This window comes from Arvicola amphibius, chromosome 6, assembly GCF_903992535.2.
Source record: "Arvicola amphibius chromosome 6, mArvAmp1.2, whole genome shotgun sequence".
Classification (NCBI taxonomy): Eukaryota; Metazoa; Chordata; class Mammalia; order Rodentia; family Cricetidae; genus Arvicola; species Arvicola amphibius.
The window spans coordinates 83,928,300-83,954,196 of NC_052052.2; the positions used below are offsets into that span (position 1 = coordinate 83,928,300).

General features: G+C 49.2%; 3 protein-coding genes across 4 annotated transcripts; all 3 read left to right on the top strand.

The window, feature by feature from the left end:
- The first annotated feature begins 884 nt into the window (after positions 1-884).
- On the top strand, positions 885-4,157 carry Pole3 (DNA polymerase epsilon 3, accessory subunit). Its single transcript, XM_038332672.2, has 4 exons — positions 885-1,295; positions 1,385-1,470; positions 1,745-1,863; positions 2,046-4,157. The coding sequence occupies exons 1-4, from the start codon at positions 1,071-1,073 to the stop codon at positions 2,213-2,215; spliced, it is 600 nt and encodes a 199-aa protein (XP_038188600.1). The 5' UTR covers positions 885-1,070; the 3' UTR covers positions 2,216-4,157.
- A 367-nt stretch (positions 4,158-4,524) lies between these two features.
- On the top strand, positions 4,525-15,575 carry Alad (aminolevulinate dehydratase). Of its 2 annotated transcripts, none has more exons than XM_038332670.1 (12): positions 4,525-4,676; positions 10,385-10,578; positions 11,319-11,369; positions 11,877-11,973; positions 12,719-12,854; positions 12,958-13,041; positions 13,129-13,217; positions 13,734-13,789; positions 13,872-13,959; positions 14,047-14,133; positions 14,405-14,534; positions 15,441-15,575. In XM_038332670.1, exons 2-12 carry the CDS (start codon positions 10,466-10,468, stop codon positions 15,500-15,502), a joined length of 993 nt encoding a protein of 330 aa, XP_038188598.1. In that variant the 5' UTR covers positions 4,525-4,676; positions 10,385-10,465; the 3' UTR covers positions 15,503-15,575. The 2 variants fall into 2 exon arrangements, with proteins under 2 accessions (XP_038188598.1, XP_038188599.1); XM_038332671.2 differs by lacking the exon at positions 4,525-4,676 and adding an exon at positions 7,902-8,119.
- A 7,325-nt stretch (positions 15,576-22,900) lies between these two features.
- Positions 22,901-25,878, top strand: Hdhd3 (haloacid dehalogenase like hydrolase domain containing 3). Its single transcript, XM_038333938.2, has 2 exons — positions 22,901-23,025; positions 24,852-25,878. Exon 2 carries the CDS (start codon positions 24,991-24,993, stop codon positions 25,750-25,752), a length of 762 nt encoding a protein of 253 aa, XP_038189866.1. The 5' UTR covers positions 22,901-23,025; positions 24,852-24,990; the 3' UTR covers positions 25,753-25,878.
- The last annotated feature ends 19 nt before the right edge of the window (positions 25,879-25,897 follow it).

The following is a 25,897-nucleotide window of genomic DNA, read 5'->3' on the forward strand; positions in this document are numbered from 1 at the left end:
TTGGACCATGTTTTAAGAAAAGAAATAAACAAAGAAAGAAAGCAACAAAGAAAGAGGGAGAGAGAGAAAAAAACCAACAGTAGTTCTCAGTAAGAATTTTTCCTGTACTTAATACAAAAAATTTATAACTTAAAACGTCATTGTAAATGTAAAACCTCGTAAAGATTTTGATGGGGAATATGTACGCTGAATCACTTAATGAATTAAGAAATACAACTTTAACACGGGCTTTTGAATGAGAATGAGAATATGATGCATTATTCTTACAATAATATGCTTCTCGCCCTTTCAGTACTGGACCAGTCCAAACTGAACCCCGGAGTCTCATCAGGCGTCCCCCGATATCGCCAGCCTTATAGCTGTTCTAATAAAATAATTGGCATTAAAAAAAACCAAAGTTTTAGATAACATTTATCCTTAATACGAGTATCACAAAGATGAAAGGGAAATAAGATTAAAGATGGACATCGGTGCAGTAAAATTGAAAGAAAATCTCCACTGAGTTCCGAGCCAAAAAGGAAAATAAAAAAGTATCAGTGGTCAGCGATTCCGAGAGATAAAAGGAGATTCCAAAGCGCTCTGTTCTAGGGACAAAGCTGAGATAGCGAAAACGCTGCGAGGCTTGGCTCCGCCCACCTCTCCCAGGGCCCCGCCCGCCTCTCCCAGGAGCCCCGCCCCCTCCCCCAGAGAGGCCCCGCTCCCTCTACCAGGGGGCCCCGCCCACCTCTCCCAGGGGCCCCGCCCACCTCCTCAAGAGAGGCCCCGCCCATCCTGTCCGGCGGACTTCGCCCCACAGGCTCAGGCTAGCCTTCCCCCTCCCACGCTAGGCACCATGCCGCCCCGTTGCCTAGCAGCGGCGCAAGGCACAATGGGAGAACAGACGGAAAACTCAGAAAGCCAAACTTCGTTTGGTACTAAAGTTCCAGTGATAGTGACAGTGCGTGGCAAAGAAACGAGCCTACAGAGGAACGTGAAGGAGACGGTCAATGCTAGCGTGAACCTCAGTGAGCCGAAACCACTGCGACACGGAAAGCTTGGCTAACCGCCGATATTAGGCGGGGCCGGTGAAGATGGGAGGCTGTGGCGCGCAAAGCACTGTGGGACACTGGCAACGTGGGGTGGGACGGAAGCCTCCGAGGGTCAGATCTTACCGACGCGGGAAGTCCAGACACCAGAACTGTCTGAAGAGAAGGCCTGAGGCGGAGGAGGCTCGGGCTCCAGCGGAGGCCATGGCGGAGAGGCCCGAGGACCTAAATCTGCCCAACGCCGTCATTACTAGGATCATCAAGGAAGCGGTGAGCTGCTCGGGCTGGCGAATGGGTCGAGGGCGGACGAGCGAGCAGATTAACAAGATCCGCGTGTGTGTTTATCTCCACTCTCGCAGCTCCCGGACGGCGTCAACATCTCCAAGGAGGCCCGGAGCGCCATCTCCCGCGCCGCCAGCGTCTTCGTTCTGTATGCCACATCCTGGTGAGTCGAGCAGAGGCAGAAGGAAGGCTCTGCGGGATCTGTCCCCGACTTCGTGGCCCCAGTAATTGTTCCCTGCTTCAGTAGAGAGAGCACTCCTCCAGTTCCCACAAATTCTGAAGCAGATTAAACAAGGTTCCCGTAGCCCTTTGTACGGGGAAGGAATGAACTGAGTCGTGAATCTAAGATAAATACGGATTTTCCCGTCCCACCTCTTGTTGTCCTTTGTTCCCACCCACTCTGACAGCTTTTGAAGGGGCTTTGCTTTTTTCTTCAGTGCGAACAACTTCGCAATGAAAGGGAAGCGCAAGACTCTCAATGCCAGTGATGTGCTGTCAGCCATGGAAGAGATGGAATTCCAGCGGTTCGTTACACCATTGAAAGAAGCTCTAGAAGGTATCCATCCGCTCTTCAGTTTCATAAGCCATATGAAAGATGATCATCCTTTGTTCCCTGATGACCTTGATTACAGTAATGGTCATGATTCCTCTGTTTAGTTGGTACCATCTGAGATATGTGATATGGGCCTGGTTATCTTTCTATGCCTTGGTTTGCAATAATTTCCTGCTTCCTTACAGCATACAGGCGGGAGCAAAAAGGCAAGAAGGAGGCTTCCGAGCAAAAGAAGAAGGACAAAGACAAAAAAACAGATTCTGAAGAGCAGGACAAGAGCAGGGAGGAAGACGATGAAGATGAAGAAAGATTGGATGAGGAAGAACAGAATGAAGAGGAGGAAGTAGACAACTGAGTGGAGAGTGGGCAGACCATGGCGCCATGGAAGTGACCACCTGCGATGTTTTCATGTGAAGCCTTTCCCTGCAAGGCAGAGCCATCTTCGGCACAGGTGTCTGAGATCAAAATAAAAACTGACCAAAAAGATCAAAATCATCTCTTCCGACACTCAGAGAACCTGAATAACAGAAACCTGTTTTGCTGAATCAGTCTGGAGGTTGTGACTTTTTAGTATAAGGGATTCTGAGTGACTAAATAGTTTGATATTGTTTGTTTACTTAAGTATGTGACTAGCTAGTTTTTGATCCCATTTCCCTACCCCTCCAAAAAAGTAATAACTTTCAAGTTGCCTGCTGTGTTCCAGTTCACAGAGGCCCTAAAGGCTGAGGGGAGAAATGGGGCTTTGAGCACAGTCACCCTGTTTGATTGTACAGTGTTGGCAGTAGGTCAGAATGGTTGCTCTTTAAGAAATGACTAAAAAGCTGTAGGAGAATAAGGTAATCTCGTCACTGGATTGTAGCATTACTTGTTTTGTTGTCTAGAGTTAATTAGCTTGTAGCCCTTTATTGACTGTAGATGTTCAGTCTGCTGTGGTGGCTGCACATACATTCTTAAATTCTTAATGTTGATTGTAATATGTCAAAAAAAATGGTGCCAATTCTTAAAAACAGATGGCTCAATCTTTGGTGGTAACTCAGTGCCTGCACTGTAAGATTTAGTGCTACCCCCTGGAAGGCATAAAATCCCAGGTTCTCTCTTCATTAGCCCATCTCCCTGACCTGTGGCTGCTGCTTTTAATTCCCTGAACTCTTGACAGGTTCCAGAATTTATTTCCTCTAGGTCTTTCCCCCTTACATCTCTCTCCTGCCTCTGCTTCCCAGCCCCACTTTCTCCTCCTTTTACTTATTTCATCCTCCAGTCTAGGAACTTTAGTAACCTATATAATATCCCAAAGTACAAGTTCCTCAGATTCCTTAGTCCTCCTCCCAGAAATGCCTCTGAACCTCAAGGCAGATGTAATGGTGCTCGAGAATCTAGCACCAGAGCCACCACCACTGTGGCTTTGGAAGTGTCTGCTGGCCTTTCCTTTCTCCCCATTCAGTGCTCCACGCACTTTTTCGTCTTAGCTGAGCACTTGAGGTTGACAAGTAATGTCACAGCTGGATACTGTGAGCTGGGTGAGTGGCTGCAGCGAAGACTATGAAAGTGACTGGGGATTGCTGAGAGGACTTAATGCTTTATACAAATAAAGAACATTTTTGTTTAAAATGATGACTCATACAGTGTGCTTTTGGAAAGGACCCATCTAGATCAATCTCTCTCTCTCTCTCTCTCTCTCTCTCTCTCTCTCTCTCTCTCTCTCTCTCTCTCTCTCGCACAGCACCCCAAGTCTTTGTTTCTGGCCTCATAAACCCCAGACTCCATGCTCTGAGCATCCACAGAACTTTGTTTAACTTTTTGTTTTTTTTTTATTTTGTTTTTTAATTTGTTTTTCGAGAAGGGTTTCTGTGTGTAACGCGTCTACCTGTCCTGGAACTCACTCTGTAGACCAGGCTGGCCTTGAATTCACAGAGATCCACCTGCCCCTGCCTCCCGAGTGCTTGGATTTGTGCATCACCACTGCCTAGCTAATTAATCGTGATGTCTGGGGGTTTTTTGTTCGTTTGTTTTTTTATGTCGAGACAGCTATCACTATGTAATAGCATTGGCTGGCCTGGAACTCACTTTGTAGACCAAATTGACCTCAAATTCAGAGATCCACCTGTCTACTTCCTTGTGCTGGGTTGAAGGGGTATACCACCCCTTTGGTCAGATTTTAATGTATACATTTTAGGTAAACATGATACCCCTGTCATATGTGGTTACTTTTCTTTATTTCAGTGTCCACATCTTTCAACCCATGACAGATCAAGGGCTGGACAATTAATTACGCTGTAATAAATTTGTCTAAAATGGGCCGTCTGCTGCTGAATGCAACAACTTTAAAGTGCACAGTCCGCCAAAATGGATCTACCCGCTGTGTTTTATCGTCCTGAACATCCAATTTTTTTTTTTTTTTTTTTTTTAACCAATGAGCAACAACCAGTTTTTTGCTGGAGGCTAAGAAGAGACCTAGAGAACTCTACAGTGAGTTCGGAGAGTTCGGAATGGCAAGCCAGGGTCCGCCCAGAGGCTCGGGCCTTCTTCACTCAAGTGAGAGGTCAGAGGGTGTAAGGACCGGAGTGGCAGGGTAGGCGGGCTCTCGGGCTCCCGGAAGACTCCAGATTGGCCAAGATTCCAGGCCTCGGAGCGTGGTCCAGGCCCAGCGATCAGAGGCTGCCCTGAAGGGAGCGTAGGCTGCACGCCCGCGGGGGCGGGCAGAAGGAGAGCCGCTTCCGGGTGAGTCGCCCCGCCCCCACGTGGATTGCTCTGTTAGAGCTGGAGAGGCGGGCGTCAGGAGCCTGGAGCGGAGCTGCGGCGGGGAAGCAGTGTCCGTGGTAGGTGAGCGGGCCCCGTCCTCTGGCAAGTGGTGGTTTGGGTGGGTATCCCGGATGGCACTGTGCTTCTGACGCTCTGGGCGGAGACGCAGTCCTGGTGCACCCTCTAGAGTGGGCGGAATCTTGTTGCTCTTGTGCATCCAGGCTTGGAGATTCAAAAGTGGGCTCCGCCCGCCTGCCTTCTCCGAGACCGCTGCGGGTAGTCTCGGAGCGCGAGGTGTCTGGCAGGCTGGAGAGCTGGGGGAAAACAATCTGCTCATTCAGTCAGTACAACAACCCATTGAGGTCAGTTGAAGCCCCAGTTTACCACATGGAAAGACAGGAGGTCAAGCATATGAAAACAAGACTTTGCCCCCAAGCCTTTTAAATCCCACTTAACTCTCCTGCAACTAGCAGTGGTCAGGTTTAACTCTCCTGCAACTAGCAGTGGTCAGGTCTAGGTCATAACCTCTTCCCTCCCCTCCTCCCTCACCTGGAGCTCTCAGTTGGCTCAGCTCTGCTGGGAATATCATGTATGAACTCTGTTCTTCTAGTGTCAAAGGCCATAGTGGTGAGAATTGAGGGCTGCTGGACTCCTGAATTTTAGACCAGATTTCCTGCTGCCCTGTTCTGCCCTTCTCAGAGTTCAATTTTACCATTGTTGGATGTAGAAACTCCTAGCCAGAATTTTATAGCAGTCTGGGAAAGGCAACTCCTAGTTTGAAATGGCTAGACCCTGGCAGGGGAGATTAAGCCTAGACAAGACTAGATCTAGCAGACTAGACAAGGTCTAGTTTTCTTTCTGATCCCTCCTGACACTGTGGCAGGTGGCAGCTAAGGTATTCAGGTCCCACTGCCCGCAGCTGCCTTTCCTGGGCCGTTCTGAGAATGCTTCAGATTTCCCAGCGTTAGACCTTCCACCTAGCTGGTCCTCCTGAGGTCTAGTCCCCAATCCTGGCAGAGCCTGCCAGAACTGGCACTAGCTCACCTCTATCTATGCCAAGAGCACAGCCTCTGGAATCCTCCATGGGGCACAGCCTGGGAGCCCAGGCCCTAAAGCTCTTTCTCAGCTACACCTGGTGTCAGTCTTCCTCCAAAGTTAGGGGACATGGCCTCCTAAGGATGGTCTTTGAAAACAGCTGTCCTGCAGTGTCTCTGTGAAGCTCCCTTGACTCTCTTCCTTCTTATCCAGCACATGCTGCTGGAGTCCCGTTCTCTCCTCAGGACTGGCTGTAATGTATATCCTTCCTTGGTTGCAGGGCAGGGTCACAGTACTGTGTGCTCACCCTAGCTTACTGTGCTGCTGGTGTGTCAGACACACCTCATCGCTATCTGATCAACTTGATAATATCAACACATTTTAGATTTTGAAAAGGGGCAACTAAAAAGCCTTGCCCAAAGTTAGAGTCACCTCTGGGGCTGTTTGACCCAGAAGCAGTTCTTTCTGTCCACTTCGTGCAGCTTGCTAGCAGAGGGAGGCTAAAAAAAAATGAGGGAGAAGGTGAGCTGGGTCCCTATGGTCCTGTATTCCTGTTAGTACATGGGATTGAAGCTGAAGTTTGCAAACTCCCTGAGTTTGGGGGGAAATGCCCTGCCCTTGTTTGAGAATCTTCCAGACTCCAAAGGAACTCTCAAAGGAAAATTCTGATCTAGAATTGATTCTGTGAAGCAGAAGCAACTCCAGGCACCTCTCCATCCTGTGACCTGAATTAAATATCTGCTGTGACAGACTATGGCATATAGGGCACAGGAGCCTCGTCCACTGTGTGAGCCAGCTTCCTTCCATCCTTCATTTCTCCTATCCAAGTGTGAAGGGTTACATAGGACTCTTCTTTTTCTTTTTAATTTGCACTGACATCTCTCTCAGTTTTTTCTGGTGACAGCCAAAATAAAAACCTAAACCTGGGCAAAAGATATTACTCTTAATCTCAGTGCAGAGGACCTGGGTTCAGTTCCTAGACTCCACATAGAAGCTCAACAACCATAAGTAATTCTAGTTCCAGGGGATCCCACAGCCCCTTCTCCTGGGAGATATTTGATTGCATATGTAAAGATATGTCAGTGTGATTGGTTTAATAGACAGCTATACAGCCAATAACTAGCTAGGCCGGAGGTATAACAGGGACTTCTGGACAGAGAGAGCTCTGGGAAGAAGAAAGGTGGAGTTGCCAGCCAGATGCAGAGGATGCAAGACATGCAGAAGTAAAAGCCACTAGCCACATGGCAGCATGTAGCTGAGTGGAAATGTTATAAGAGCTAGTGAGACCAGAAACTATAGGCCAAGCTTTTATAATTAGTAAGTCTCCGTGTCATTTATTGTGAGCTGGCAGCCTCAAGAAAAATCTGTCCATACCCTTCTGAACTCTGCCGCCGTCACTGCAAATGCATGATGCATATACCTGCCCATAAGGCAAAATACTCCTAAGCATTATCTTCAACATTTAAAAAAAATCCAAGTTGTGCTGTTCTGGCTGGGGTTTAGCTCAGTGATGGAGCACAGGGGTCCAGGAGTTCAGTCCCAAAAGAAGCAAACAGGAACTGCTGTAGTGCCCCACTGCCCACACCTCTGCACTTCTTCCCCCCACCTCTGCACTCCCCCCTCCCATAGCTCCCGCTGCCCACACCTCTGCACTCCCCACTCCCATAGCTCCCACTGCCCACACCTCTGCACTCCTCCCCCCTCCCATAGCTCCCAGCTACCTTGAAGTAGAATTTGGAGAACCACACAGCTCCTAGGTGGCCCTCCAAGTTTTACTTTCAGGCAGATGGCCTATCGGTTGCTCCCTTAATCTTTTACAGGCGATGAGTGAGAGCCAGGGAATGCAGGTGTGGATTCCAGAAGCCAGGTCCTGCTACAGAGATCGTTCTTGGGCAGATGAATCCAAATATGCACCTGGTTTCAAAATCTGGCTCCAATCCATAATGGCATTGAGCAAGTTCCTAGCTTCTATTTCCTAATTATTTCACTAAACGCTATATTGAGTTTTGCAATTAAATTAGCTAAAGTTCTGCCTTAAGTGCTCTGTACCTGCTGGACTCAGTATATCAGTGTCCACAGAGGGAGACCAACTGGAGCCCAGAACAAGTCAAATTCTGGTTTTTTCACTAACTGGCTATGTGGTTTTGAGCAAATAATTTTACCTCTCGGCTAACTCCTGGCAGATGGCAGATAAGAGAGCCAAGTTTTGCACAAAGTGGGTAGATAAATCCTCGCGTGTGCTAAGTGTGACATCTCTAAGGAGGCCTGGCCTCCCGTGTCCCAAGATGAGGCTGGCCCACCCAGGGGTGTGGTGATAAGGTTGGTCCTGTGTGGCTTCTGATAACCCCAGCTCCACCAAGGAGGAAGATGGGATAAGGTGGGCCCCTGAGCTAGTTGGGAGGAGAGAAACAAACACAGCAGGGCTCATCGAAAGATTCCAGCGCTCTGGACTTGTTTCCACTTCTGATTTGCTGCAGGACTTTGGGTAAGTACCTCCCCTCTGGTCCTGGACATTTCCTTTGTTCGAAGAGCCAGGGATTCAAACCTACCAGCCTCCACTTTCTGTGGCTTTTTTTTTTTAACTTGTCTGCTTAGTAGCCAAAGGGTGTCTCCAAAAGGAAATGTCTAAAATGGAACTAGCTGTCCAACCCTTCATCCCACTACCCTCTTCCTGCTTTGTCCCTGGTCTCTGTTGTCCCCTGGGTCAGAGTATCTGCCCTAGGAGACAGCCTCTTGGCTGCCTCAAGATGGCCCTTCTCCGCCTCCTGGCCTCCCCCTGCTCCTCTGCTTCCTGTCTGATCTCCTCAGCCACAAGAGTTTTCTTAAAGGCGCGTCAGGCCAGTGCCCTATTTGCTGCTCAGAGTGCTTGTCCCTGTCTCAATTCCTCCACCTCTGTCACGTGACCCCTGTTACATCCGTGAGTTTTCAGAACAGTCCATAGTAATCCTCACTCACCTCTCCCCTCCCGGATTCACACATCCTGCAGAAGAGACCCCAAGCCCTGTCTTCTATAAGCTCTCCTGCCCTCCTCTTTGGGTCCCAGGATCATGTAGACCTGGGCTGCCTGGCTCTGCAATGCACTTAGGAGTCCTGCGCGCCCCCCACCCCCAGGATTAGCCTATGACTTCCAGAAGGCACATGTGAGGGTGCTGCCGGGGGCTGGCACACAGTAGGTGCTCCTAAAACAGTGTGGCACCCAGGCTTCCTTCAGGCATATATCACTTTTGAGGCATGCAGTTTTGTCTTGTACTCGGTGTAATGAAATATTTGCTCTGTGCTAGAGTCCGTGTGTGGGGAGAGTGTGGTGTGGGAGGCGGGACTGAATTCATCACAGCCCCTGCCCTGTAGAAGTTCTGTTTACTAGGGCAAGATAAGCCAGTGCCACAAAGAACTGTTACATAAGAGGCTTTGTGAAGTGGGCAAGAAGGAAGCCACGGCAGGAGAGGGAGCGGCTGTGCAGAGTGTAGGCCTAGGGAAAGAGAGGAGCGTGCCATCACAAAACAAGCAGTTGGACCTGTGGAGCACTTGCCTGGTGTTCACAGAAGCCTGGGGTTCCTGTCTGAGAATCACATATCCTAGGCCTTGAGGGTTAGATGCAGGAGGATTAGTTGTTTGTACTTGACCAGCACAGAAGGTTCCTTGGTTGTAAGAGCTCTTTAGAGGACACTGTACACGGGAAGTACGTGTGTGTCCTTCTGTCCAGTCATGTACGCAGTACTTGATCTTGGAATACATTGTTCCTCTTGTCACAGTCCACGTGCCAAGGCATTCTTTGCACTGGCAGTGGAATTCCAGGGCATTTTTCTTTTTGCTGATCTAAAATACTTGCCAAGCAAGTTTGAGGCCAGCCTAAATTACATAGTGAAACCCTACTTCAAAATCAACACAAAATCCTAAGGCTGGGGCTGTAACTTAGTAGTTGAATCCTTGCCTCCCAAACACAAAGCCCCTGAGTTTGATCCACGGTACCACATATTAAAAAAAAAAATTCACAAAACAAAAAAAGTGGCGGCGCACGCCTTTAATCCCAGCACTCGGGAGGCAGAGGCAGGTGGATCTCTGTGAGTTTGAGGCCAGCCTGGTCTACAAGAGCTAGTTCCAGGACAGGTTCCAAAGCTACAGAAACAAGTCTAAAAACAACAAACAAACAAAAAAGTTAACCTCTCAGTCTGCCTTAATCATGGGCGTTTTTTATGGATTAAATGAAGTTAAAATGTTGCAATAAAGAGTACTTCTCAAAATATGTATAAGGAAGAATCCATTCTGTTTCTCTTTTATTTCTAATCTTCAGATTCTTTACTAAGATACAATTTAAAGTTGCCAGAAAATTTTTTATGTAATTTTTTATGTGCGTTAGTGTTTTGTCTGTATTCATGTTTGTGTGAGAGTGTCAGATCCTCTGGAACTGGAGTTACAGACAGTTGTGAACTGACATGTGGTTGCTGGGAATTGAACCCAGGTCCTCTGGAAGAGCAGCCAGTGCTCTTAACCATGAGCAATCTCTCCAGCCCCTGAAAACTGGTTTGTTTGTTTTTTAACTAGCAGTCCTGGGAACTACAGCCCAAATGCTATCATTAGATTGAAATTTCTCTGTAACTTCTACAGGGTTCCCTGCCTTATCTTGTTCTGGAGGGGCAGCAGTTGGTAAAACCATACTATAAGATGCAGAGGCTGGAGAGAGGGGAGGCAGAAACCTGAAAGAACTGTCCTCTGAATATCACATCTTCTGCTTCCTGTTGATCCCCCACAGAGCTGAGTCGACAGCAGACACCCCGGAGCCTAGAGTCCATCTAGCACATCTAGCAGGCTGCCCTGTGCCCCAGCCCACACCATGCATCACCAGTCCATACTGCACAGCGGCTACTTCCACCCACTGCTGCGGACCTGGCAGGCCTCTGCCTCCACCATCAGTGCCTCCAACCTCATCTATCCCATCTTTGTCACGTGAGTCCCCAGCAGTGTGCCAGACCTGGAGCAGGCTGTCCTGTTGGGAGGAGGAAGCCTTAAAGTGGGCTGTGAGCTGAGGTTGAGGACTATGGTCTTTGGAACTGTACAAGCTCCGAAAAGAACTCAGTCACTCCAGTTGTAAAGTCAAGATTACCCTTGCCATTCCAGAGCTTTGGTGGTTAAAACAGGAGGAGGAAGTATCTGGGTCAAATGCTCTGTCTAAGTTAAGAGGCAATTGTTAGCAACCACAGAAGATATTGTGGAGTGCTTACTGCATAGCAGGTACTGTGCTAGGCACCTGCAGTCCTGGCCTCTTCACAAGAAAGAAAAAGACATCTTATGCGTCTCTACTCTGGAGGGCAGGGATTATTGCCTGTTTGGCTCACTGTTCTTATCAGTACTTAGAACACTACCTAGCACATAAGAACTGTTGGGTGAATCTTACGTGCTTGAAGAAATTAATCTACACAGGATCCAGGTGAAGGCCTAAGGCTAAAGGAGATGCTTGGCTCAGACACAAGGACCCTCTGAACTCAAGTCTTTCAGTACCGTTGCCCTTACTGCCATGCTATTATTGTTCCTGTTATTATTATAGGCCTGGGCTTGGCCAGGCAGGGGGATTAGCCATGAGATCCCAGCTCCTCCCTCCGTCTCTACTCCTTCATCCTTTCCCAGCTTCCCATCCATCCTTCTCAGTCACCCAACCATTAATCCATAACCCTCTCCAATTCTTGTAGGGATGTTCCTGATGATGTCCAGCCCATTGCCAGCCTCCCAGGAGTGGCCAGGTAGGGGTTATGGTGGGTGGCGGGGATGGTGGAAGGAGAGATTTCACAGGTGCAGGTGCCAGGAAGTAGAAGCACACTTAACAGGTAGCAGATATGGAAAGACACTGTGGAAAGAAGGATTTCGTGGAGAGTAAACTGTTAACTAGTATGGGAGGCAACCTCATAAAGTGACAAGCATCCCACCATCAGGGACATTGTGGCAGAGGCTGTTGTAGGCAGGAACTGAGCTTAAGATGGGAGGAGTCTGCCACAGCTAAGTGCATAGCTCTGCTGTCTGTGACCCAGTTTGCCTATCTCTGGTCCTGGACTGTGGGGCTTGTGCTCTCCTGAAACCGTACGCAGCTTGGCTCTTCACTGGGGACTTCTCACATGCTAGCAAGTGTGTTTCCACAGAGCTCTATCCCCAGCCTGCAGCTTGACTTGTAACAAAAGCACTGTTCAAAGGCATGGAGGCCTGGGCAGGAGACCTGTTCCCTCAGTGCTTTGCGCTTCCTTGCCCTTCCCCAGGTACGGCGTGAACCAGCTAGAGGACATGCTGAGACCCCTGGTGGAAGCAGGCCTGCACGCTGTCCTGATCTTCGGTGTCCCCAGCAGAGTTCCCAAGGTGACAAATGGAAGAGGGGAGAAGGGAAGATGAGGGCTGGGCAAGTGCCTGGGCTGGTAGAGAGCTTGCTGCTCCAGCTTGAGGACCTGAGCTCAGAGAGGCAGTGCATGACTGTCCTCCAGTGCTGAGGAGGTAGAGACTCGGGGCTCCTCGGGTTTGCAGGACAGCCAGTCTGCCTGATGGTGGTACACACCTTTAATCCCAGCATAAGATTGGTACGACAGCAGCCTCTCTCTCAGTTTAAAGCCAGCATGGTCTCTACAGCTAGTTCTAGGCCAGCCAGAACTACATGGTGAGTGAGACCCTGCTTCCAAAACAAAAATTAAACTAAGGTAGAGAGTGATTGAGGAAGACACCAGTTTCGGCCTGTGGTCTCGCATGTGGACACACACACACACACACATACATATAAGAAGGAAGGAAAGACAAAGGAAGCCTGAGGGAGGGAGGACTGAAGCGCTACGCTCACTGTGGCCTTGCTCTGCTCTGGGCAGGTTTTGGGGGCCATAGTTGCATTGCTGTATTCTTTGCCTTTGACCCCAGGTCAGGAAGCTCACGAGTAGGCCTTTGACAGCCTAACTGGATGATTCTGCTGTACTCTGTGTAAATGGGGCCAGTCCGGTGCCTCTTTATCCAGTCTTCAGTGGGATGACAGTGGGCTGGGTTTGCGTTCTTCAGTGGCAGCCAGCATACCTTCTGAAAACATGTGTAATAGACTTACTGCCTTGTCCTTCCCTGGCTCCAGGATGAACAGGGCTCTGCAGCTGACTCTGAGGACTCCCCAGCTGTTGAGGCCATCCGCTTGTTGAGGAAGACCTTCCCTGACCTCCTAGTGGCCTGTGATGTCTGCCTGTGCCCCTACACCTCCCATGGTCACTGTGGTGAGCCCCTACATACAGACCTTGTTATCTCAGCCCAGCTGTCCCCAGGGTGGGGACAGACAAGGGCCACGGTATACTCCCAATCCACCATCTTGTCTCCCAGGCCTCCTGAGTGAGAAAGGAGCATTCCTAGCTGAGGAAAGCCGACAGCGGTTGGCAGAGGTGGCACTGGCCTATGCCAAGGCAGGTGAGTGAGTGCCGTAGTAGCAGAGACAGGAGTTGGCATGTGGGCAGGAAAGATCCAGAATTCTGAAGGCCACCCTCTGTCCCTCAGGGTGTCAGGTTGTAGCTCCGTCAGACATGATGGACGGACGTGTCGAAGCCATCAAGACTGCCCTGCTAAAACATGGACTTGGCAACAGGGTATGACCTGAGGGCAGGAGGGGCGTGAGGGTGGGTGGGCAGCCCTCTGAATATGGCTCAGTCAGTAAAGCACTCGTTTGCAACTGTGAGGACCTGAGTTCGGATCTTCTAACCCATGTAAGAAGCAGGTATGGTGGTGTATGTGTGTAATCCCAGTGATGGGGAGGTGGAGCTTGCTGGCCAGCTAGCCTACCCTTGGTAAAGTTGTAGGCCAGTGAGAGAGCCTATCTCAGAAACTGTAGATGGCACCTAAGGAATGCTGCCGTTGTTGTCTGTGCTCTGCATGCATGTGCACGCACTCGTACCCACATGCAAGCCAGTACATACGGTGCATCTCAGAATTGAGAGTGATGCTGGGTGAGCCCTTTGGGTTACACCTCAGCCTCAGAGAAATAAGGCCTATTGATAAGAGACTAGATTATAGGTCCTTTGATTCCTGCCTGAGGACCTTCCCTTGTTCATCCCTGGGATTTGGGAAGGGCTGACTTGGCCTAGACTCCATTGTCTTCTCTCTAGGTGTCTGTGATGAGCTATAGTGCCAAATTTGCCTCCTGTTTCTATGGCCCTTTCCGGTGAGTGGTGTCAACAGTGGTCTGTTAAATTCCTGGCCCAGTCTCCTGAAGCTGGCCCCCAGCATTGTGATACTCTTTGCAGGGATGCAGCTCAGTCGAGCCCAGCTTTTGGGGACCGCCGCTGTTACCAGCTGCCTCCTGGAGCCCGTGGCCTGGCCCTCCGTGCAGTCGTGAGTGATCTGAACTTAAGCCCCATACCCTCCTGTCCTGTCCTGTCCCTGTCTCAGGTGCTACCCACACTTCGCCCTTATCCCTAGGCCCGGGACATTCGGGAAGGAGCTGACATGCTCATGGTGAAGCCGGGATTGCCCTACCTGGATGTGGTGCGGGAGGTGAAGGACAAGGTAAGGACAGAATGTAGGGTGGGAGAGGTTGTCCCCTATAATGGACACTAAATGGGTGAGGGGGCTGTAGAATCAATCTCTGAGCCAGAAACAGTATGCCCCTGAACAGGAGCCCTCTCCCACCCTGCTTAGTTCTGCCATGGCTCATGGGAGTACTTAGACAGCTGTGGACGGACGGTTTCAGAATGAGCTGGCTTTCAGCGGCAGTGATTATTCAGACTGGGCAGGAAGGAAGGGACAGTCACTTGACCCCATTTGCCATTCTCTGCAGCACCCCGAGCTCCCCCTCGCGGTATACCAGGTGTCAGGAGAGTTTGCCATGTTGTGGCACGGAGCCCAGGCTGGGGCCTTTGATCTCAGGACTGCTGTACTAGAGGCTGTGACCGCCTTCCGCAGAGCTGGTAAGCAGGGGTGGGGTTTGTGACTTGTGCCACAGGGCCTGATGGGCACAAGTCTTGAGAAGCTTGGATTCTTTGCTCAGAAGTTCGGATCACCAGGCACAAGTAGAGAAGAGGATGAGGAAGAGCAGAAAAATGTGCAGCGATGACAGAAATAGGACCGCCATGCAGCTTTCTGGCTGTGCGAGCTTGGGCAAGCTGTCAGTCTTGGGGTCCTGGTCTGTACTGTCCTGAGGAGTGCCTGAGATAATATGCAGTGTATACTCTTATTACCTTATAAATGGGAGCAGTTTTGCTAGTAACACAGACCATCCTGGTCATCAAGGTGGGTTTAACAGCAGACACCTGTTATCCCCACTTACCAGAAAGGTCCATAGAAAAAAGCAAATTGAAGCCTGGCAGTGGTGGTGCACGCCTCTAATTCCAGCACTCAGGAGGCAGAGGCCTGCGGATCTCTGAGTTTGAGGCCAACCTGGTCTTCAAGAGCTAGTTCCAGGACAGGCACCACCAAAGATACAGAGAATCCTTGTCTCAAAAGAGAAAGAGAGGGAGAGGCAAATTGGGAACTGTAGATCATCACTGAGCCATGAAGAGACAGTGGGATGTAAGTTAAGTCAGCCCTGGCTGGATCTCAGAGTGACATGGCAGAGGAGAAAGAACCTCAGCTAGAAATAGTCTGGTCTCAGTGCCGCGCTGGGCCTAGGTTTCCCCAGACAGCTAGTACATTCAGGCTTGTGCTTGCCTGCTGCTTCTACACAGATCGCACATCAGCAAATCAGGCCAGGTTCAGTCCTAGGCTGTGACACCATGCTGTGCCTCTCCATGGTGGTCCTTCCCTGCCTGGCCCTCCTCTCCCAAGTGTGCTAAGAGCCAATGTCCTAACCCTCTCGTTTTTTGTTTTCTGTGTAGGTGCCGACATTATCATCACCTACTTTGCACCCCAGTTGCTGAAGTGGCTAAAGGAAGAGTGATGGAGAGTGTAGGACTTGATCTTGACAAAGCTCCCTGGGCCTTAGTGAAACCAAAGTAAATGCTGGAACTGTGCCTGTGTCGTCTTCCTGCCCATGCTGTTGGCGGGTACAGCACCGTGGGTGGTCCTACAACGTGCCGAGCTCCCTCTCTCCTCTGTTTCCCACCCTGGCTCAGCCCAGAGATTCATCTCCCTGCTTCAGCTCGACAGGAGCCAAGAGCCCTAGGCACAGGGCTGTCGTCTTGTGACGAGAGGGGAGCAGCTGGATCTTGAACCCCAAAGAAGACTTTTGCATTAGTGAGGCTCAAATCCCAGAAGCAGAGGGAATTACACACACACACACACACACACACACACACACACACACACACACACACACACACGACACTTCTTGAGAACTTCTGCCCAGGGCTATTTGGATGCAACAGGACACACAATAGCTTGTCTCTAGACAGAGAGAGGGGAGTCAGATAAGACATAACAAAGCAGTTGAAGTGATACTTGCTTAGAAGGAAAGGGTTAAGACAGAGAAGCTGCCCCTCTGAGGTCTCAGCCGGACAAAGAGGACAGATGTTCAGAGACTCCTTTGGGAAGAGGAGTTTTACAGGACTGGAGGACAGTCCAGGAGGAAGGTGGATAACAGGCTGGAGCTTGGAGTGATTATTTCCCACACATTTGGCATCTGATGACAGCCATCTTAAAGATGTTGAGGTGGTTTAGTTTGGTTTGATTTGCTCCACTAAGGACTGAATACTCACCCATCAAGGCAAGCACTCTGCCGATGAGCTATCCTTCTAGCCCTTCAAGAGAGAATCTGGAGAGCTGGGAGGTGGTGGCACATGTCTTTAATCCCAGCACTCAGGAAGCAGAGGCAGGCTGATCTCTGAGTTCAAAGCCAGCCTGGTTTACAGAACAAGTTCCAGGACAGGCTCCAAAGCTACAGAGAAACCTGTCTCGAAAAAACAGGAAAAAAGAGAGAATCTGGAAAGAGGACTAGAGATTTTGGTGGAAGGGAATAGGGGACAGGAGGGAGTGGGGGTGTCTTAAGCACCGGCTGCTTTCAGTTCACCTGACATCTCACAAGTACTTCCACTAATGAACATTCGTTGGGGCTAGTTTGCAGCTCAACCCACTTCAGTCCCCACTGTAGCACCAAAGCAAGTTCAATTCAGACTCTGAAGTGATATGAAATCCATTTTTAAAATGTAGAATTATTGGGTTATAAACTGGCAGCTTCTGCAGTCAGACTGGTCCTAACTCTTGGTAACTTTCATTTAGACCTGTGACCAACCCATAAGAGCTGATCTTCCTGTTTCTCACCTTGTGAAAGGTAGCCTCCAAAATCAGATTTTTAAAAATTGTTTTTATTGATCTATGTATTTTTCTCCCCTTCCCTTCTCTCCCCTCTCCTACTGCCCTCTTCCACAGTCTCCCCCACGCTCCCAATTTACTCAGGACATCTTGTCTTTTTCTACTTCCCATGTAGATTACATCCATGTATGTCCCTCTTAGAGTCCTCTTTGTCGTCTAGGTTCTCTGCAAAATCAGATCTTAAGAGTCCTAAACATTCCCTTTCTGGGAGCCTGAGCCTAGATCGACGGTCTAGAGCTCAGATCACTAATTTGAGACACACCATCATTGGGCCAGAAGTATACTAGACTAGAAATGAACTGTCTTATCTCCTAGACATGTTCCACCGCCTCTGAGCTCTTCTCCATGTATTAGGGATGGCATCATCACCAAGTCAGTGCAGAAAGCCAGACGTGCTGCCCTGCAGGTACAACATGTTAACCGATGTACCCAGGAACTTATTATAGACACTGAGCAGACACAGTGTGAAGTATGAAAGTCACCAGGTCTTGACCTCCGAAGGTTCAGAAAACTGTTCCCTGAAGGACCAGTATTTGGATGAGCAGCTAAGCTGAGACAGAATTGGGCAAAAGTGTTTTAGGGAAAGAGCCATTGTGCAAAGTTCCTGGGACCCAAAGCTATGAGCACAGGACTAGTGGCTGGCATACCAGGAAAGATACAAGCAGGTGACATCAGAGTGGAGTTTCAGGCCAAACCACACGGGCTCAAGGTTGAAAGGCATTTCAAGGATGTCAGCAGAATGACCATATTGCATTTTCTCTTAATACCATGGCATGATACAGATGAGGTATTTGAATTGTGTGGGCTAAGTGACCATAGGGATGCAAAATAGACGTATTTAGGACATAATTAAGAGGTAAATTGAACACGAGAGATGAACTTGCTTGTCTAGGTGGCAGGTGGGCCATTTAGTGGAGAAAACAGGTCCAAGGTAAGTTTAGCTTGGGATTCTTGGCAATGACAAAGGTCTGTCTAGATTTGATGGCACTCTTCCGAGGCCATATTTGTGGCAGAACTGGGTAAGACCACAGCTAGAAAGAAACCGAGGTGTGGCATTCTGACCTGACTCCAAAGTCTCTGCTCTTAACCACTTCCTGGCACCCTCCAGTAAGCAGTAGTGAACGCATGGCTGGCGCTTGTGTGTGATCAACTTTGGCATGGCAGGAAGGCCCGGGAACCCATCTTTCTTCAGGTGTCAGTGGTGCCCTCTGGAGTCTTGTCACCTAAAGTGTCCACTTGGTGGCATCTTTAGAAAGCAGTCATGGGCAGTTGCATTGAGGTTAGGGTAGGAGGGCAATTGTGCCTATAAAGTTAGAGCAGGATGATTGCCAGGACTTCTAGACGAATCCCAACTGCAGGGTAGGATCACTTTTTAATTGGGAAGGGACAGTCGTCTGGAAAGGTTGCCATCTTCCTGTGGACCTGCCCATCTCTGGATAGAGAAATAGACTTCCACAGACTGGCGAGGCATCCAGAAGCCTCAGTGAGTAAGACAATGAGTTTTTTGTTCTTGGTTTTTTGTTCTCAAATGTGCCAGTTTAGGCTGTAGCTTGTCTGTTTGACGGGCATTTTAATCAGCTACTTAACTCCCCAGAGTGGAGACCATGGGTTTCCAGCCCTTGTCCCACATGGACTGCCAGTTCCATGCAGGAAGGACCTGTGATTTGTGGCAGACCAGATTCTGGGTGGGTTTGATTGCAAGCTAAAAGAGTTAAATAGAAAAAGCAGCTCAACTGGTTTTCATGCCAAGATCTTGATAAGGCCAGATGTGTCCCTGGGTCAAAGACTTACTCTTGGCCTTGTGTAGACTTTATTGCTGTAGATAAGCCTTCTCAGTAAACAATGTGAACTCTGTAACCCTGAAAGGACCCCTAAAGTTTGTAATCTCAGGAAAAAGGTCCTTTCTGTCCCCTGCCGGAAGAGCTGTGGTTGCTCTGCTTGGTCACATGCCTGCCATTTGGCTCACTCACTATGAACTAAGGGGCCACACAGTTGAGCTGCCCCATTGCATGAAAGGCTGGCAAGGCCCTGACAATTGTACCAATGGTCCTCTCTGCCTGAAATGCATTTTCCCTCTAAGTCTGGGTGTCTCTTCTTTTATGTGGTGAGCTGAGCTGGTGTCACTCACTTGCTCAAACCTGATCCAACAATCTGTCAAAACTTACCCACTGTATTTGGATTAGTGAATAGAACAAAAGCCAAAATAACAAGTTTAAAGGTTTACTTCTTGGAAGTGGTGAGATGACTCAACAGATCTAAATGCTTGCCTTGCAAGCCTCACCTGAATTCAACCCATAGCACCCACTGAAAAGAGAGAATTAACTTCCAAAACATGTCTTCGGACTACCACATGCCCACTTTGGTATTCGTGTGTGTGTGTGTGTGTGTGTGTGTGAGAGAGAGAGAGAGAGAGAGGGGGGGGGGGGGATTCTGTAAGCACACTGGGACTGGTTTGACAGTTTGTGCAGGCAGGAGGAGTGATCTCAGCTCCTGTCTTATTCTGCATTCCATTTTCATCACATTCTTATAAACCCAGCATTGGACACCTGGGGCAGGAGGATCATGAGTTCAAGGCTATCCCATGCAACATATCGACAGCTCACAAAATCACATGCATGAGCACCAAAGGGGTGGGGAGCATTGAGGTGTTATAAATTCTTTTTTTCTAACACTGAAAGGTAGATGGCCTTTGAGAATGCAAAACAAGAGACTTCTTGTTACTAGTACAGCCACTTCAGAAAACTACTGAAAGGAAGCATACTTGATGAGGGTATCCTGATTGCCACACCTAGGTATTTATCAAAAGTATTCACTGGTGTGCTCTGAGACACACTTAGTAGGTTCACATGCACCTACTAAGTGCTTCAGCTACTTAAATGTGAGGATCATAAGCCAAGGTTGGAGACCAAACCGAGAGAAAATTGTTCATAACACTTTCTAGTATGTGTGATCATCCCAGACTGGAACTAACCTAGTGCCATCAGCATTGAGGTGTATTCCATTTTGATTATGAAATGTTACAGTTCTGAAAAGGAACAAGACAGCCACACAGTGTGGTGTGATTAATAAAACTTAGATTCAAAGGAAGATATAAGAATGTGCCTGCCAGGCTGGAGAGATGGCTCAGAGGTTAAGAGCATTGGCTGCTCTTCCAGAGGTCCTGAGTTCAATTCCCAGCAACCACATGGTGGCTCACAACTATCTGTACTGAGATCTGGCGCTGGCGCCCTCCTCTGGTGTGCAGGCATACATGGAGGCAGAATGTTGTATACATAATAAATAAATAAAAAAAGAATGTGCCTGCCATGTTATTCCATTCACACAGCTCACAAACAAGTGAGATTACAATTAAAAACCCAGCTGGGCAGTGGTGGCGCACGCCTTTAATCCCAGCACTTGGGAGGCAGAGGCAGGTGAGTCCCTGTGAGTTTGAGGCCAGCCTGGTCTACAAGAGCTAGTTCCAGGACAGCTAGGACTGTTACACAAGGAAACTCTATCTTGAAAAACCAGAAGCCCAGGGTGTGGATCAGTTGTAGGAAGAGTACTTCCCTGGTTCTGGTTCAGTTCCAGCACCACACACATAAAGAAGTGGGTCATGGTGGGTCAGGCTTGAATCTCAGCACTTAGGATTGCTGTGGATGAAATAGGGCAACAACATAGCTCTGGGCTACTGTGTGAGATCCTATCTCCAAAGGGCAAGGTGGAGGGTTTTGCTATCATTTAGGGGATAAGCAAGTGAAAGCAGACCTGCTTGTGGCATCTAGATTGGAGGGGGGTCTGGGTAGGGTATCCATACTGTTAAAACTCAAAAACATACTTTAAAAAAAATGTTGCCTTACTTACTATGTAGCCCTGGCTGTCCTGGAATTTGTTTTGTAGAGCAAGCTGGCCTCAAACTCACAGAGGTCAGTCTGCCCTCTGCCTCTGAGTACTGGGATTAAAGGCATATACACTTTTTCCTGTGTGTTTTGACTGAAACTTTTAAAAAAGTAAATGAAAAATTAAAAGTAATAAGAGATGTGTGCCTGGCAGGTGTGCCCCTGCCTGGATTTCCTTAGTCTTCGACAGGAGTTCTCATGGAGGGAAATGTTCCATCTAAGAAACTCGATTTCCCAAAGAGAAAACAGCCCAAGCTAGCATTCACATAGTAACAAGCCAGAGGGCATAGGATGAACTAACAAAAGGCTGAAACTGTCAGGGGATTTTTGTAATTTAGTTATGGGATGAGAACACATTTATTAAATCGTATCCATGTACTATTTGTCTGTTTGAAGGGATCCTGCTCCATAGCCAAAGCTGGTGTGACCCTTCTGCTTTGCCTTCCTAATGGGGCTTGCCGGTGTATGCCACCTGACCAAGTGTACCTATCTTGGAACTTGCAAATCAAAAAGAAGCTAGATACAGCGTATCAGAGACCACCACCATCTTTCCTGTGATACCCCAGGACACTGGGACACCTGCAGCTTCCACGTCTTCGTTATTATTAATTGTATTTGCTACTAGCAAACCTAGCAGATTCTGGAGGCCCGACAGTTAAGTCAAGGTCATGATTCCAGGTGAGCAGATAGACACTGGCAAACTCTGGAGATGCGCAGTGTGGTGGCTCTGTACTGTGTGGTATGTGACCCCAAACAAAATTCTTAAACATGCAGTAGTCTGTTTTCTCATTTAAAAAGAATCTTCTATGTGGTCCGTCATGCCATCTTCATACGGAGAGCTATGTGGAACAACAGGTGACGTTCATTATCTTGGAAATCTACTTAAAGCTAGCCTGATTCTGCTGGAAGTTACTTTGTCTAGTCCCCAGAGTGGCAGAGTTGGGATCTAAACTAAAGGGTTAGTCGAGGTGACCCTAAAAAGAGATAGGGATTCTGGATTCTGTGAAAACCAGGTGGAACTCTGATGTCCTGGCTGCCCTTCCCGCCTCCATTTCTGCGAATCAACCTGTGACACAAAATCGGTGTGGCAAGTGGGAGCCCCCGGTTCATGACTTCGCACTTTGTTTTCTGAGGCCCAGTGAAACAAGCTGAGTTCATCCAAAGTCCACAGAGAACCAGGAGATAACATGTTTTAAGGGGGTGCTGGTGGGGGAAGGGCAGTAAAGAGCAGTGGGAAGTGCCTCTCCCAAAATCCTTGGCTGCACTTAGAGCACATATCATGTATTAGCTTGATTTTCGTGTAGGCAGGAAACTGCCGTTTTCCTGCTGTGTCCTCAGTGAAGAATGAATGGGTCAGGCACTGAGCACAGGTGCTTGCTTAGCACGTGGCAAATCGACAAAGTTGAGGGTGCAGCTTTATTTGCTTCGGACAGTTTTTTTTAAATAAACGTGTGTTTCAGTTATGAAAACACGACTCTTCCTTATCCTAAAGACCTAGGCTAGTCAAACTTGGTGGTGGCGTGTCTATAATCCCAGCACTTGGCAGGCTGACGCAAGAGATGTTCATAGCCAGTTTGGCCTGCATAGTGGAACCCTATCTTAAAACTAAGTGTCTAGACGGGCGGTGGTGGCGCATGTCTTTAATCCCAGCACTAGGGAGGCAGAGGCAGGCAGATCTCTGTGAATTCGAGGCCAGCCTGGTCTACGAGAGCTAGTTCCAGGACAGGCTCCAAAACTGTCCTGTCTCAAAAAACTAAACTGAACAAAACTGTCTAGGTTACTACAGAGGTCCCTACCTACCTCAATGACCTCTGTGGGTGTGACAAGCAATTTCTTTCTAGAATCCACTGGGGTCTCTCAGAACAGAGATGTATCAATAGCGCATTGCTGGAGTCCTCACTACATGCACTAGGGCTGAGCCCCAAATCCCAAAATCAGTCTAGGTACTTCCCGGGCGTTCCCATTCCTGGGATGTGGGAAGTGGGGACGCGGGCGGGGGAGGGCAGCGGGATAGAGAAAAGCTGAGAGAATCACGGGTTTAGATTGTGACCTTCGGAAGCAGGGGGACGACGGGACAGCGTGGGACCGGGAGCAGGGAAGCTACGGGGTAACGGAAGGAACAAAGACCGGAGACCGGCACGAGGGAGGAGCTTGGTGACGCCCAGAGCAGGGCGGGGCGAGAAGTAATGTCAAGTCGGCGCGGGTCGCGAGTTTCTGCGTCTTTGTGGAGCCGGTGGAGCAGCCGCTGCCTCTCTGGACTCTTTCCCTGAAACAGGTAGGTGCCGGGCCCCAGGGTGGGAGCCGCTGAGGCGTGGGTGCGCTGTGCAGCCGAGCGGGGGACGCTGGAGCCCGGATCACGCTGCTTTCAGGGTGGTCAGGCCTGCCTGGAAGCCCCCACCCCGGCTACACCTTTTATTTTCTGGGCCATAGCTGAACCAGAGGTGTCCCGAGGTGTTTAGGATGCATTCAGGTTCCTGGCTGGGCCTCGGCCTACCCACTTGAGCAGTAAGAGCCCCTTTAAAGTGATCTCCCTTTATCAAGCTGATTTAAATCCTCCTCTTTGTCACATTTCTCTAAGTGCCCTACCCTACCCACACCTCTATCTGTGCATGTTTGGCATCATTCTGAATGAATTCGGCCCCCTCAGATTCAAAGAGACAGTTTTGTCTGCAGTCAGGTCTGCCTGGGGGGAGAAAGCAGCAATCGGTCTCTGACTCCGGGCCGAGAATTGGCGTCTGGGCATTGGGTCAGTCGCCCTCCTGGGTTGGCCTCAGTGGCAGTTATTACAAACTCTAGCAAGGATGGAGAAGCTGCAGCTCAGAGCCAGGTAGGAACAGACTGTCTTCTGTCCCACCCTGTACGGGCTCAGTTTTTGAAAGAATATAAATATAGGTAAGCAAAGTCCAGTGGAAGGGAGCCCTGTCTGGACATTTGGGTTCTAATCCTGGCTGTGTTTGCAGATGGACTGTGACTGTAGGCAAGAAACTGCCCCCTCACTGGCTCCATCCTCCCCTCTCCAGCCACGTTGCTCGTCAGACTAGGGACCATCCTCTTTTGACATTACTAGTAGGCTTTTGTTTTTTTTTTTGATGAAGTTGGAGATTTTATTAATGATATTTTAATATAGGCTTAAGCATGAGAGTCAGGAGAAAGTCGGGCATACTCAAGCATGGGTCTTCAAAGAAGGATCACATTTACTAATAATTTTAACAGTGTCATGGGCTCAGATGGCCTGGGTTCAGTTCCCAGTACACACATGGCAGCTCACAACTGTCTGAAGCTTCCGTTCCAGGGGATTTGATACCTTCTTCTGGCTCCACAGGCACCAAATGTAACTGAGGTGTACTTACATGAAGGCAAAATATAACATAGAGATAATAGCACTCTTAACTGCTTCCCAACTTTGACCCACAAAGCTTTGTAGCCAGCTTAGCCCCACCTGGAGCACTATGCCCAGCCGCAAGGCGCCCAGCCGCAGGGCGCCCAGCCGCAGGGCCCCCAGGACTTCACCTGCTAAGGAAGTGTCCCAAGGTCAGAGACTAACAGCCTCGTGCTACATTTTGACTTCCTCATGCTTGTTTTGTAGTCATTTGTCTACAGAGAAACCCATATCATTTAATGCCTAGGAATGCCACAGGGGCTAGAAATCCCTCTTCTTCCCCAAGATATGGCTCATAAGATGCCCAGAAATTTGGTTTGAAGCAAATGCATAAATAATTTCATTTAGTCCAAAAATCTTCGTTGGGTTTTATATTTTGAGACAGGTTCAGCCTAGGTTGGTCTCAGGCTTGCTATGTAGCCAAGGATGACTTTGAACTTCTGATTCTCCTGCCTTCTCCTCCTCCTAGTCGCTGGGATTATAGGTGTATGCACTATGCCAAGCTCATTCGGTATGTGGATCAAGCCCAGGCTTTGTGTGTGCTAGGCAAGCACTCTACCAAATGAGGCACAGCTCAGGCTCCAACCTCAAGAGCTTGAGGGGTTGGGTGAGAGACACAGGTACTCAGAGAGTAATTTCTCAGGACACGAACTTTGTCCTTCGGAATGTTGACCCAAGTCTCTAACATCAGGGTCCATCTCACCTGCCACTGTTCATTCCAGAATCTTGTGCCGAAAGACATTTCCAAAGTGCCTCGTGTCCACCTACAATCCTGACCTACATAGCCTGGGAAGCTGTAGAGGAGACCTGAACAAGTTTAGTGTCTTCTTTGATCTGTGACCTGCAGTGACCTTGCTGTCCATGGCACACCGCCTGCAGATGCGCCTTCTGACATGGGATATAAAGGATACCCTGATCAAGCTCCGCCGTTCTGTTGGGGAAGAATATGCCAGCAAGGCCCGGGCCCATGGGCTGGTGGTAGAAGCCACAGCCCTGGAACAAGCCTTTGGGCAGGCATACCGGGCTCAGAGCCACAACTTTCCCAACTATGGCCAGAACTGTGGCCTTACCTCCCGTCAATGGTGGAAGGACTTGGTCCTCCACACCTTCCACCTGGCAGGGGTCCCAGATGCCCAGGCCATTATTCCCGTTGCTGATTGTCTCTATGAGGACTTCAGCAGCCCCTCCACCTGGCAGGTGTTGGAGGGGGCTGAGACTACCCTGAAGGAGTGCCGCAAGCGGGGTCTGAGACTGGCTGTGATCTCCAATTTTGACCGACGACTAGAGGACATCCTAATAGGCCTTGGCCTGCGAGAACATTTTGAGTTTGTTTTGACTTCTGAGGCTATGGGCTGTCCTAAACCAGACCCACGAATTTTCCATGAGGCCTTGCAACTTGCTCATGTAGAACCTGCGGTAGCAGCTCATATTGGGGATAGTTACCCCTGTGATTACCAGGGGGCTCGGGCTGTGGGCATGCACAGCTTCCTGGTGGTAGGTCCAGAGCCTTTGCACTCCTCAGTCAGAGATTCTGTACCTAAAGAGCATATTCTATTCTCTCTGCCCCATCTCCTGCCTGCCCTGGACCTTCTGGAGGCCTCAAGCCCTCTGTCACAAGTCTGATGAGGGAAGGAGGTGGGACCAAATAAACATTGGAAGCAAGAAGTCCCTTCTTTCTCCCCTCTCCTGCCTTCCCTCTGCAACCTTGATAAACTATTCTGATCCTAGAACAGCAAGAGCTTGGCAGTAGCCTAGTTTTTGAGTTCAC